This window comes from Schistocerca piceifrons, unplaced genomic scaffold, assembly GCF_021461385.2.
Source record: "Schistocerca piceifrons isolate TAMUIC-IGC-003096 unplaced genomic scaffold, iqSchPice1.1 HiC_scaffold_822, whole genome shotgun sequence".
Taxonomy (NCBI): Eukaryota; Metazoa; Arthropoda; class Insecta; order Orthoptera; family Acrididae; genus Schistocerca; species Schistocerca piceifrons.
The window spans coordinates 832,240-845,844 of record NW_025729083.1 but is presented as its reverse complement, the minus strand read 5'-3'; the positions used below and the strand labels follow the sequence as shown (position 1 = coordinate 845,844).

Here is a 13,605-nt window from a genome sequence, read left to right as displayed (position 1 = left end):
CGTCGGGTCCCTAGTGGTGCGAACCTCTACACGAGAGTAAAATTGCCGATCGCGCTGCATTCCGAATGAATGCCATCACGTTCATTAGAGGTGCAACCCCCAGTGTGCTCAGGGAAGGCTTGAAACGTCGAGGGTTGTCAGTAGTGTCGAAGGCTGTGAAGAACTTCGTCCTGTTGCTCATCGCATTCTGAACTGTGTGGATATCAACGCCCCAGGGAAAATGGTGGTTCCATTTATGAACCCCCCCCCCCCCCCCCCGTAGCCCTTTCGTGTGGATCCTGAGCGGCTGTGTGTGTGAAACGTTTCCCTCGGGCACCCGTAAACAAACCACGTGACTTCAACGCTGGCGTCGCGGTTCTGACCTCCACAGCAGAGGCGACAAGAGAAGGGGTGAAATGTGAGTAAGAGGGGTTACGACGACCTTCCTATCGTGTGACACGTCGACGGCGGTGTTGGGAAGAGTTGTAGTGGAATTTGGTGCCAATGTGACACCATTAACCCACCTCACATGAAGTTCTGAGCTTTGGCCTTTTCTTCACATGCGTCGACACGTTGCTGTTTGAAACGCCACAAGGCAAATGCTGGTTGTCACCTTTTAGCCGAATTTCAACCCCGCCTCCGTAGCGCAGCGGCAGTGTTACCGCCTACAGCGCTAGGGGGCCCGGGTTCGATTCCCAGCAAAGGGCTGGGTGTTGTGTGTCCTTCACCATCATTTTCATCATCACTGACACGCAAGTAGCCGAAATGGTGTTAACTACAAAGACTTGCAATACGGCGGCCGAACACCGAAGGGGATACCCGGCCAATAAATGCCATACGCTCATCTCATTTTCAACCCTTTGCATCGCAATTGGGAATAACTGCGGAATGAGGGGATTTCGAAAAAAATAATCCTATAATTCTGTTGCGCAGCGCGCAATATTAGCCAGAGACTTTACCACTTGTAAATAGTTAGGTCAGTAAAAGCTAATTACAGTCCATTTGTCAGTATATTGTACACCATATTAGGCAACCTTCAATATCATCTTAAGACGGTCATTATTATTGTGCAATATGAAATATTGCGCAGTATGGTCGCCAGTCTATGGGCCACTTAAGGTACGTTTCACATGTAGCGTAGATGAGCTAAAGAGAAATTCCATTGGCTAATTATGTGATTGTCTTTCAGTAATCGTATTAATTCAGTTAAGGACTTGCTGCGTCAAGATTGATTGTTAGATCCACAGTAAAGCAGTAGGTATTTCTAGGCAATCAGCGAGTACTCATGATCATATGTGCTTCTTCTTCAACACTCTGGAGTCATTCATTGTGAGCTAAGAAGGGTTTCACTTACTGGCTAAGATAGTACATTTTTTCAGTGGATGGCTTCAGTCGTGTCGAAGAAGTGACTTCTGTCGTATCGGGATACGTGACTGAATACGAGTTTGCACATTTCATCTGATACTTACACATTTTTTTCGAATGCGCCCTCCTCAGCTGACATGGCCCTTCACTGCCCCAAACTTTTGCCTACTATATTCCTGATTAATATTCTTCAGTCCCAATTTTCACATGCATATGTTGAGTATAAGTGATTTATAGATGCCCGTTTTTGTTTTTCTATATATACATTTGCTCTTTAGGATACCACACAAGGCATAAAATATTTCATGTACGTTTTCAATCCTAATTTTACGTTGTGGGCTTCATTTACGAATCCTCCATCTCACATATTAACACTTCATTTATTTCTTCAACTGTTTCGGTTTGGATGTTTATAATTCTTATTATCTTTGGCAGTATAAGTGAGCACAGAATAATTTGTTTTGTTGCTGATATTGTTGAAGGTAAAGCTAAAAAACTGAAATTTGGATCTTCGGTAACACTTGAACATTTTAAGTGTCAAATTCCTTAAAAAAAAACATAAATACAAGGGGAAGTCAGAAAGTAAAGAGATTTTTGAGAAAAAGAAGCCGGCCGGGGTGGCCGAGTGGCTCTAGTCGCGAAGTCCCGAACTGCGCGACTGCTACGGTCGCAGGTTCGAATCCTGCCTAGGGCATGGATGTGTGTGATGTCCTTGGGTTAGTTAGGTTTAAGTAGTTCCCAAGTTCTAGGGGACTGATGACGTCAGATGTTAAGTCTCATAGCGCTCAGAGCCATTTGAGAAGAAAAATATTTATTCTGATGACAGAAAATTGAAACACACATTATTTTTCTACACAACCTCCCTGGACTTCAACACACTTTATCCAACGTTTCACAAGTTTTTTGATTCCGTCGGAAAAAAGCTTTCTGGTTGTGCCTGTAAACAATTTTGCACCGCATCAACGACGTCTACATCGGTTTGCGAATCTTCTTCCCCTGAGCGCTTCCTTCACTGGTCCAAACATAGAAACCGGTTGGAGCCAGGCCTCGACTGTATGGCGGGTGTTCCAGCAATTCGAATCCCAACTTCTTTACTGTTCCAGCCCTCCGTTTGGAAGAATGTGGCCGAGCGTTTTCTTGCTGCAGGGTAACAACTTTTCGCAGTTTTCCGCGATGATAACGAGTCAAATTTTTACGAGAAATGACCATCCTTTGCGTCTTACTCTACGCTGGAAGTTATTCGGTACCCATCTTGCACATACTTTCCCAAAGTTTAGCCTGTCGTATAAGATGGAATGTGCTGAACCATGGCTGATATGTAAAGTACTGGCGATTTCGTCCACTGTGTTTTCCATCACCACTCCCTCAACGACTTCCAAATTGTCCACAGTTGTTGACGTCGATGACCTGCCCGATCTTTCCTCGCCATTCCTTGTTTCAAGCGCTCTGTTCATTCGTAGATCTTGCTACGCTATAAATAGCTGTCACCACACTACACTCGTATTCGACGAATAATTTTCACAGGTTTAACGTCTTCGGCAAACAAAGAGCGCAAGACTGCCCTTATATCCTCCTTGGTGCAGATTGACAATGGAGCTGCCATGTTCCACGGTCTGCTACAATACACAACTAGCGCGAGAATAAGACTGACACGTTGTGTAGAACTGTTCCAGACGACACACTTCAGCCCTGGATACTAGCAGTGTTACCAAGCCCTTCGGTGGCAAACTGCAAAAGTCCCTTTACTTTTTGATTCCTCCTCGTTGTTGCCGAAAGATTTACAGTGAAGCGCCAAAGAAATTGGTATAGGCATGCGTAATATGGAGATTTGTAAACAGGCAGTATATGGCGCTCCAGTCGGCAATCCCTATATAAGACAAGCGTCTGGCGCAGTTGTTAGATCGGTTACTGCCACTAAAATGGCAAAATATCAAGATTTAAGTGAGTTTGAACGTGGTGTTATAGTCAGCGCACAAGGGATGAGACACAGCATCTCCGAGGTGGCGATGAAGTGGGGATTTTCCCGTACGACCATTTCACAAATGGACCTTGAAATCAGGAATCCGGTAAAACACCAAATCTCCGACATCGCTCGGTCGGAAAAAGATCCTGCAAGAACGGGACCAACGACGACAGAGGAGAATCGTTCAGTGAGACAGAAGTGCAGCCCTTCCGCAAACTGCTGCAGATTTCAATCCTGGGCCATCAACAAGTGTCAGTGTGCGAACCACTCAACGAAACATCATCGATATGGACTTTCGGAGCCGAAGGCCCACTCGTGTACTCTTTATGACTGCACGACACAAAGCTGTACGCCTTGCCTGGGCCCCTCGACACCAACATTGGACTGTTGATGACTGGAAACATGTTGCCTGGTCGGACAAGTCTCGTTTCAAATTGTATCAAGCGGATGGACGTGTACGGATATGGAGACAACCTCATGAATCCATGGACCCTGGATGTCAGCAGGAGACTGTACAAGCTCGTGGAGGCTCTGTATTGGTGTGAGGTGTGTGCAGTTGTATTGATATGGGACCTCTGATACGTCTAGATACGCCTCTAACATATGACATGTACGTAAGCATCCTGTTTGATCACCAGCATCCACTCAAGTCCATTGTGCGTTCCGACGGACTTGGGCAATTTCAGCTGGACAATGCGACACCCCACACCTCCAGAATTGCTACAGAATGGCTTTAGAAACACTCTTCTGAGTTTGAACACTTCCGCTGGCCACCAGACTCCCCAGACATGAACATTATTGACCATTTCTGGGGTGCCTTGCAACGTGTTGTTCAGAAGAAATCTCCACCCCTTGTACTCTTACGGCTTTACGAACAGCCCTGCAGGATTCATGGTGTCAATTCCCTCCAGGACTATTTCAGACATTAGTCAAGTCCATGGCACGTCGTGTTGTGGGACTTCTGTGCGCTCGCTGGGGCCATAGATGATACTATGCAGGTGCACCAGTTTCTTCAGCGTATTTTCGAAAGGAAATCTTATAGTTCTACTCAAACCAAATACTTAAATTTGCAATAGGCGTGAACCACTGAACAATCGAATTACAATATCATAGTGCAATAACGCAATCAGAACACCTCCAAATATTTTCATTCAGAAAAATTTCACAGACCTTAATGTGACACCTCCCTCATAGATAAAGCATCAGTTGTTATTAAAAAAAATCATCATACTTACCCATACGTGTCCTTGCTCCCAGGCCTTTTCGGCGATGAGACTGAGACACTGTCTTGGGATATCTTCATACATCAGGTTTACAGCAAACTGAAACGTGAGACTATGTCAGTAGGGATTCTATTTTTAATGATCTTACTTGTGATAAAACAAAACAATAATCACTAAGAAGTTATTGAGTTTTTCGATATGACTACATTTTGTGTCACATTGAAAATACTCTTTCGTCCCAATCTTGTCACAAAGCACTCCTGAACTATTAGTGTCGGCCGCGTTTGTACGGTAAACATCGTAGAGTTCTGGATGGTAAAGCGACCAGTGTGATTTTTTACATTAACTACAGCAGCGCAGATACATCGAAAATGATGTAACATATTCACATGTTAACCCTGTCAAAGTGTGTGTACTGTTCCATAGCTCTGTATTTTAATCACTTCACTCAAATTTCACATTTGCACTTCGATAATGAATAAAGGAAGCACCTACAGAAACACATCATCTTCTGTTTTGGGAAACATGAGTCTATAAGCAAGTGGTAACATACAATGTTTCGAGCAAATGCTGGGCTTTTTGCCAAGTAATAACTCATTTATGACTCTTGTGAATCTGATGGATATATTAGTTATCCATTACACTGTAGTGTGTATTTTGTATTGAACCAGGGACCTACAAACGACGGAGAGGCTTCGTCTCGCCGTAGCTCTCAGTGGGTTACAACCCCACAACAGGCCACAGCAGTCCACCCACCCCACCGCCGCCCCACACCGAACCCAGGGTTATTGTGCGGTTCGACCCCCAGTGGATCCCTCATGGAAACGTCTCATACCAGACGAGTGTACCCAAGATATTTGCGTGGTAGAGTAATCATGGTGTACGCGTACGTGGAGACAGTGTTTGTGCAGCAATCACTGACATAGTGTAACTGAGGCGGAGTAAGGGGAACCAGCCCGCATTCGCCGAGGCAGATGGAAAACTGCCTAAAAACCATGTACAGACTGGCCGGCACACCGGACCTCGACACTAATCCGCCGGTCGGATTTGTGCCAGGGACCGGCACGCCTTCCCGCTCGGGAAGCAGCGTGTTAGACTGTGTGGCTAGCCAGGCAGGCCAGCTACATGTCCTTCTGTAGTCTTTACGACCATTAAGAGAAATTTGTGGCACAACTTGACTAGAAGAAGGGATCGGTTGGTAGGGCATATTCTGAGGCATCAAGGGATCACCAATTTAGTACTGGAGGGCAGCGTGGATGGCAAGTATCGTAGAGGGAGACCAAAAGATTAATACACTAAACTGATTCAGAAGGATGTAGGTTGCAGTAGGTACTGGGAGATGAAGAACCTTGCACAGGATAGAGTAGCATGGAGAGCTGCATCAAACCAGTCTCTGCAGTGAAGACCACAAAAGCAACAACTTCCAAGCATTGACTGCACATATAAACTGAGTTTGAAAGTTAAATGATCTTGATAGGTCGCAGAACTGATTCGTCTTAGAATTTTAGAGGTACTTTTATTCGACTGCAGCCGTTCGTCACAGGGTGCTTCTCTTGTTGTAAATAAAAGGCGGTAACGTGGAAAAGCGAAATATGTTTGTAGAAAATGAAAAAAGTCGCTAAATATTTTTTCTGATGAATGTACAATTTTCTCTCATCGAAGGCGATTATATTCCGAATATCCCTCGAATGTCGCCAACAATACTGAAATGAAACTGCATACAAAAACCTAAAACTGCAAGGTCCATACTATATTTCACTAGTCAAGGTAAGAACTGAAGTAAATTGCCACATTATTATATAAATTAAAAAGGGAGTTAGACTATGAGCTACACAGGAATGGCATACCGTATCTGATAGTTAATGACATGTATACATGTTGCCGTTTTTAGGAGTCGTCAGTCGCGTTTTCTGTGGCATTTCGCTAGTTATTTGCAAATTTCTTTTTTTCCAATGTGTAGCTGGAGTCAGCACAGACAAATGCTGCTCATCACTTTTGTAAGCGACGCCAAACGTCAATGGAAAGCGTAAGTTTATTTGCCATTACAAATAAAGTTTTATGTGCCCAATCGGCAGAGCGGTAGAAAATTAGTCTAGTGTGATATTCCTTTTATCGATGTGTATTAACGGGGGCAGTAAAACACGAAGAATAGCCAGTACCCCAGCACCGCTATGGCCCACTGCGTTTGCTACTGCGTGCAGCAGCACTTCTTAGTCGCTGCTGTAGTACTGGTTAATCTTCGTGTTTAACTGTTGCTGTTACGAGAGTCACTCCAAAAGAAATGCGCACTATTTTCCTAAAAATACAGTTTTCATTCTGCATGTGTGAAAGTTTCACAGTGTGTAGATACGTCATTCCCGCTTGTTTTCAAACTTAGTTCAACCTGCTCCCGTGAGTGGCGCCGTCACGGCATGTCTTCAAGATGGCTGCTACACTTGACGTTCGTCAGAAGCAATGTGCTGGCATAGAATTCCTGTGCTGTCAAAACGAGACAGTGGGAAACATCCACAAGAGGCCGAGAAAGGTGTATGGAGATGCTTCTGTCGATCGCAGTACAGTTAGTCGGTGGGCAAGCCGGTTACGTGATGAAAGCGGGCACGGCAATATTTAGGATTGTCCTCGCAGTGGCAGGCCTCGTACTGCACACACTCCAAACAATGTGCAGAGAGTTAACGAATTGGTGACTGCTGACAGACGCATCACAGTGAACGAATTGTCACGCTACATCTGGATAGGGGAAGGAAATGTTTGCAGAATACTGAAAGTGTTGGCGTTATAAAAGATTTGTGCCAGGTGGGTTCCCAGGATGTTGATAGTGGCTCACAAAGAAACAAGAAAAACGGCATGCAGCGAACTTTTAGAACAGTACGAGAATGGTGGAGATGAATTTCTTGGAAGAATTGTGACAGGTGATGAAACATGGCTCTATCATTTTTCACCAGAGACGAAGAGGCAATCAATGGAGTGGCATCATGCAAATTCGCCCAAAAAAAAAAAAAAAAAAAAAAAAATTCAAAACTACACCTTCTGCTGGAAAAGTTACGGCTACGGTGTTTTTCGATTCTGAAGGACTCTTGCTTGTGGATATCGTGCCAAGTGGAACCACCATAAATTCTGATGCATATGTGACGACACTGAAGAAACGTCAAGCTCGACTGAGTCGTGTTCGACCACATCGGCAAAAGCAGGATGTTTTGCTGTTGCACGACAATGCACGGCCACATGTCAGTCAAAAAACCATGGAAGTGATCACAAAACTCGGATGGACAACACTGAAACACCCGCCTTACAGTCCTGACCTGGCTCCATGTGACTATCATCTCTTTGGGAAACTGAAAGACTCTCTTCATGGAACAAGATTTGAAGATGATGACTCCCTTGTGCACACTGCCAAACAGTGGCTCCAACAGGTTGGTCTAGAATTTTACCGTGCGGGTATACAAACGCTGGTTCCAAGATGGCGTAAGGCCGTTGAGAGGGATGGAAATTATGTGGAGAAATGAAAATATTGTTCCTAAAGGATGTATCTACACACTGTAAAACTTTCAAACATGTAGAGTAATAGATGGCTTTAAAAAAAAATAGTGTGCATTTCTTTTGGAGTGACCATCGTAATATGCACGAATAAAGCAGTAGACTACTCTAGGTCACGTAAAATTTCATTTTAAAGTCATTCCATTTGTAACAGGAAACAAACCTACGCCCCCCGTCGACGCTGGCCATCGCGTGAGACACTTGATGAGCAGCATTTGTCTGGGCTCACTCCGGCTATACCTTGCAAAAACTAAACTTCAAATTCCTGTCGCAACAAGAGAGAAATAGCGCCTGATGAACCATGGGAGACACATCCAATATGCGGGGTGTAAACGGTATAAGCTGCCAAAAACTCATGGCAGTAGATCACAAGTAATTAATTTAAAAGTCTAGTAACATGATTGTCCCTTTCCTGCGGTGGTCCCAGGTCACTGTTTTTGGACATGTTGACATTGGACAGCGCACCCGGATTAGATGTGACTTGTGGAAACATGACGCACCGCGGTCCGCCTGCTTAGCTGCGTGGTAACGTGCCTGCCTCCCATGCAGCGGGCGTGGGTTCGATTCCCGGGATTGGTTGGAGATTTTTCTCCACTCCTCACCATCGTTTCATCCTCATCACCGGCACACAAGTTGCCCAATGTCGCGTCGACTGAAATAAGACTTGCACTTCGTGGCTGAACTTCCCCGGTTGGGGCCTCCCGGCCAACAATGCCTTACGATCATTTCATTTTTTCTTTATGCACAACAGACTGGGAGAGTTCATTAAACAGGATCAAACCTTTACGAGATTGCCTGCTCCACCCCCTCCTCCAACACAGCCGCACTTATGTACGCATCGGTTCGTGCGAAATAAATTGCTCACCTTCTAGCAGTAATTTATCGTAGATCGCTTGAGCCACGAAAGGTTCGTAACGACAGGAAAAAAAACGCAGGTCATTCCCGTTTTTAAGAAAGGCCGTAAGACAGATCCACATGATTATAGACTTATATCGCTGACGTCAGTCTGTTGTAAAATTAGGTAACATGGTTCATGCTCAAGAATCTACATCTACATCTATATCCATACTCCGCAAGCCACCTGACGGTGTGTGGCGGAGGGTACCCTGAGTACCTCTATCGGTTCTCCCTTCTATTCCAGTCTCGTATTGTTCGTGGAAAGAAGGATTGTCGGTATGCTTCTGTGTGGGCTCTAATCTCTCTGATTTTATCCTCATGGTCTCTTCGCGAGATATACGTAGGAGGGAGCAATATACTGCTTGACTCTTCGGTGAAGGTATGTTCTCGAAACTTTAACAAAAGCCCGTACCGAGCTACTGAGCGTCTCTCCTGCAGAGTCTTCCACTGGAGTTTATCTATCATCTCCGTAACGCTTTCGCGATTATTAAATGATCCTGTAACGAAGCGCGCTGCTCTCCGTTGGATCTTCTCTATCTCTTCTATCAATACTATCTGGTACGGATCCCACACTGTTGATCAGTATTCAAGCAGTGGGCGAACAAGTGTACTGTAACCTACTTCCTTTGTTTTCGGATTGCATTTCCTTAGGATTCTTCCAATGAATCTCAGTCTGGCATCCGCTTTGCCGACCATCAACTTTATATGATCATTCCATTTTAAATCACTCCTAATGCGTGCTCCCAGATAATTTATGGAATTAACTGCTTCCAGTTGCTGACCTGCTATTTTGTAGTTAAATGATAAGGGAACTATCTTTCTATGTATTCGCAGCACATTACACTTGTCTACATTGAGACTCAATTGCCACTCCCTGCACCATGCGTCTATTCGCTGCAGATCCTCCTGCATTTCAGTAAAATTTTCCATTGTTACAACCTCTCGATACACCACAGCATCATCTGCAAAAAGCCTCAGTGAACTTCCGATGTCATCCACATGGTCATTTATGTATATTGTGAATAGCAACGGTCCTATGACACTCCCCTGCGGCACACCTGAAATCACTCTTACTTCGGAAGACTTCTCTCCATTGAGAATGACATGCTGCGTTCTGTTATCTAGGAACTCTTCAATCCAATCACACAATTGGTCTGATAGTCCATATGCTCTTACTTTGTTCATTAAACGACTGTGGGGAACTGTGGTGGTGGTGGTGGTTAGTGTTTAACGTCCCGTCGAAACGAGGTCATTAGAGACGGAGCGCATGCTCGGGTTCGGGAAGGATTGGGAAGGAAATCGGCCGTGCCCTTTCAAAGGAACCATCCCGGCATTTACCTGAAACGATTTAGGGAAATCACGGAAAACCTAAATCAGGATGGCCGGAGACGGGATTGAACCGTCGTCCTCCCGAATGCGTGGGGAACTGTATCGAACGCCTTGCGGAAGTCAAGAAACACGGCATCTACCTGTGAACCCGTGTCTATGGCTCTCTGAGTCTCGTGGAGCAATAGCGCGAGCTGGGTTTCACACGACCGTCTTTTTCGAATCCCATGGTGATTCCTACAGAGTAGATTTCCAGTCTCCAGAAAAGTCATTATACTCCAACATAATACGTGTTCCAGAATTCTACAACTGATCGACGTTAGAGATATAGGTCGATAGTTCTGCACATCTGTTGACGTCCCTTCTTGAAAACGGGGATGACCTGTGCCCTTTTCCAATCCTTTGGAACGCTACGCTCTTCTAGAGACCTACGGTACACCGCTGCAAGAAGGGGGGCAAGTTCCTTCGCGTACTCTGTGTAAAATTGAACTGGTATCCCATCAGGTCCAGCGGCCTTTCCTCTTTTGAGCGATTTTAATTGTTTCTCTATCCCTCTGTCGTCTATTTCGAATTATGATGTTTTTGCAAAATGAACATTTCCTCTATAAAAATGAAAATGGATTCCGCAAACAGAGACCCTGCGAAACTAAGCTCGCTCTGTTCCTCCATGAGATCCACAGCGCAGTGGACAACGACGCTTAGGATGAGGCCGTGTTCCTTGATTTCAGTAAGGTATTTGACACCGTCCCGCATTGCTGTTTAATGAAAAGAATACGAGCTTACGAAGTATCGGAGCAGACCTGCGACTGGATTCAAGACTTTCTTGCAGATAGAACTCAACACGTTGCTCTTAACGGAACTAAATCGACAGATGTAAAGGTAATATCCGGAGTACCACAGGGAAGTGTGATAAGACCGTTGCTGTTTACAATATATATAAATGATCTAGTAGAAAGCGTCGGCTGCTCTTTAAGGCTATTCGTAGATGATGCAGTTGTCTATGCCAAAGTAGCAACGCCAGAAGTTAGTTAGAATTTGCAGAACGAGCTGCAAAGAATTGATGAATGGCGCAGGCTCTGGCAGTTGACCCTGAACGTAAATAAATGTAACATATTCCGCATACATAGGAAAAGAAATCCACTATTGTACAGCTACATTATTGATGATGAACAGCGGGGGACAGCGTTTGCCGTAAAATATGTAGGAGTAACTCTCCAGAGCGACATTAAGTGGTACGACCATATAAAACATATAGTGGGAAAAGCAGATACCAGACTCAAACTCATAGGAAGAATCTTAAGGAAATGTAACTCATCCGCGAAAGGAGTGGCTTATAAGGCGCTTGTTCTCCCGATTCCTGAGTATTGTTCATTTGTCTGTGATACTTATCAGGTAGGACTGATAGACGACATAGAGAAGATCCAACGAAGAGCGGCGCGTTTCGTCACGGGATCGTTTAGCTGGCGAGAGAGCGTTACAGAGATCGAAACTAACTCCAGTGGCAGACGTTACAAGAGAGGCGTTGTGCATCACGGAGAGATTTACTATTGAAATTTCGGGACAGCACTTTGCACGAGGAGTAAGACAACATATTACTTCCCCTTACATACATCTCGCATATTGACCACAAGGAGGTAGTTCGAGAAATTAGAGCCAATACAGAGGCTTACCGACAACCATTCTTCCTTCCCCCGCACTGTTTGCGAGTGGTCAGTGTTGGAGGGATCAGATAGTGGTACCGATAGCACCCTCTGCCACACACCATTAAGTGGCTCGCGGAGTATGATGTAGGTGGAGATTTTCCGCTGCGCGTGTTGAAATCGCGAGCGTGAGTCGCAAACATGTAGGCAACGACGGCCTGCGTGGTTGAGTCACTGCAATGCTCCAATCCTGGGCAGTCGCCATGTTACCTGTGTTGACGTTATTTCAGCTCTGTTACGGGGGGAAACCACATTAGTAGGTTAAAAATATACGATTTTTTTAAATTGCATAAATCGGAAGGTTAACTATCTAAGAATACCTGTCAAAATTTCAAAGCGAAATTCGCATTCGTTTAGATTTTCTGAGCATAGAACCGAGTGCACATCGGGTCCAGAAGGAAATTCTTCCAATATATTAAGATTTAGCAAGGGATGAATTACTGGAGAGATGTTTAGGTGGCCACACTTCAACTGCGAATGAAAGTTTTAATTCTACCTCCTAAACACTTGCACTCCGGACTGAAAGTCGTTGAATTGGCATCGTATGTAGCAGCGGGCTTATTCAATGAAGGAAATTCATCCCTTCTGATGGTCATGAACGAGGCAGGAATTGTAGTAGGCACACGAAGCTTCAGTTATGCCGAACAAATGGATAACCAGCGCGTGAGCCGGCAGAATCGACGTAGTTAGATGGAATCGAAGGAAGGTCGGAAAGCTCGAAAGCACTGCTGCAAGTGCAAAACGAAGCCTATCACGAAGACGAAGGATTGGTATATGATGCTGGACTCGCAAATTAATCGATAAGCATTTTACCCTATTGTTAACTTCTTTGAATTTCTAGTTTCCGCGAATTTATTTTTCAAACGCGTTTATCTCGAAATGACTTTTTTCACATTTGCGTGCAGTCTAACTCAAAAAGTGTAGAACGGATCATCATGAAAATAGATAGTATGATTCTTTACAAAATTACGAATTATATGAACTAAATCTGAGATGATATCATGATTTTAAGGGTATTTTTATTTGTATACTTAGAAAAAATATAGCGAAAATCGAAGTAAATTATTCCAACGCCTGCAAAATGTTTAATTTTCATTATTTTCACCTGAATTGAGGTTCATATTCTTAGAAAATAAGTAATTAATGTAAACTCAAAACCTTTTTGATTTCAGATGAAAATCGGAATGACTATACGGCACGCAATTGAAGAACTATACTCACAGCCTTCAGCGGACATCACAACGTAACTTTGTTATTTTTGACTGGAATTATTGAGAAAATTCGCAAAAACTGTTCGAAATATGAATAAAATGATGTCAAAATTTGATTAAATTCTAATTAATTCTTACTATCCAAAAAAATCCCAAAAAATCTGTGTCAAACAGCCGCCTAATGTGGTTAGGGTGGAAGGGAGATTTACTGTCACTGAACCATGCAACATTTATTTAATTTATGGCGAGTTAAAAGTGTTGCGAGGGCAGCTATACGAGATTGTCGAGAACGCTTCCCACGACGAAGAGTTCCCGCACGATTGTTATTTGTTGATATGCACCAAAGGTTTATATCATCATGAATCTCTACTTTTAGTCGATTATTTTGGTTGGTTGGTTGATTTGGT

At 44.1% G+C, this 13,605-nt stretch overlaps 1 protein-coding gene across 1 annotated transcript in view; it reads right to left on the bottom strand.

The window, feature by feature from the left end:
- Window positions 1-13,605, bottom strand: part of LOC124770387 — a 98,489-nt gene that overhangs the window by 13,332 nt on the left and 71,552 nt on the right. Inside the window, exon 5 of the mRNA XM_047249213.1 lies at window positions 4,543-4,629. Within this exon, the coding sequence (XP_047105169.1) occupies window positions 4,543-4,629 (87 nt within the window). The remainder of the gene's footprint in view (window positions 1-4,542; window positions 4,630-13,605) is intronic.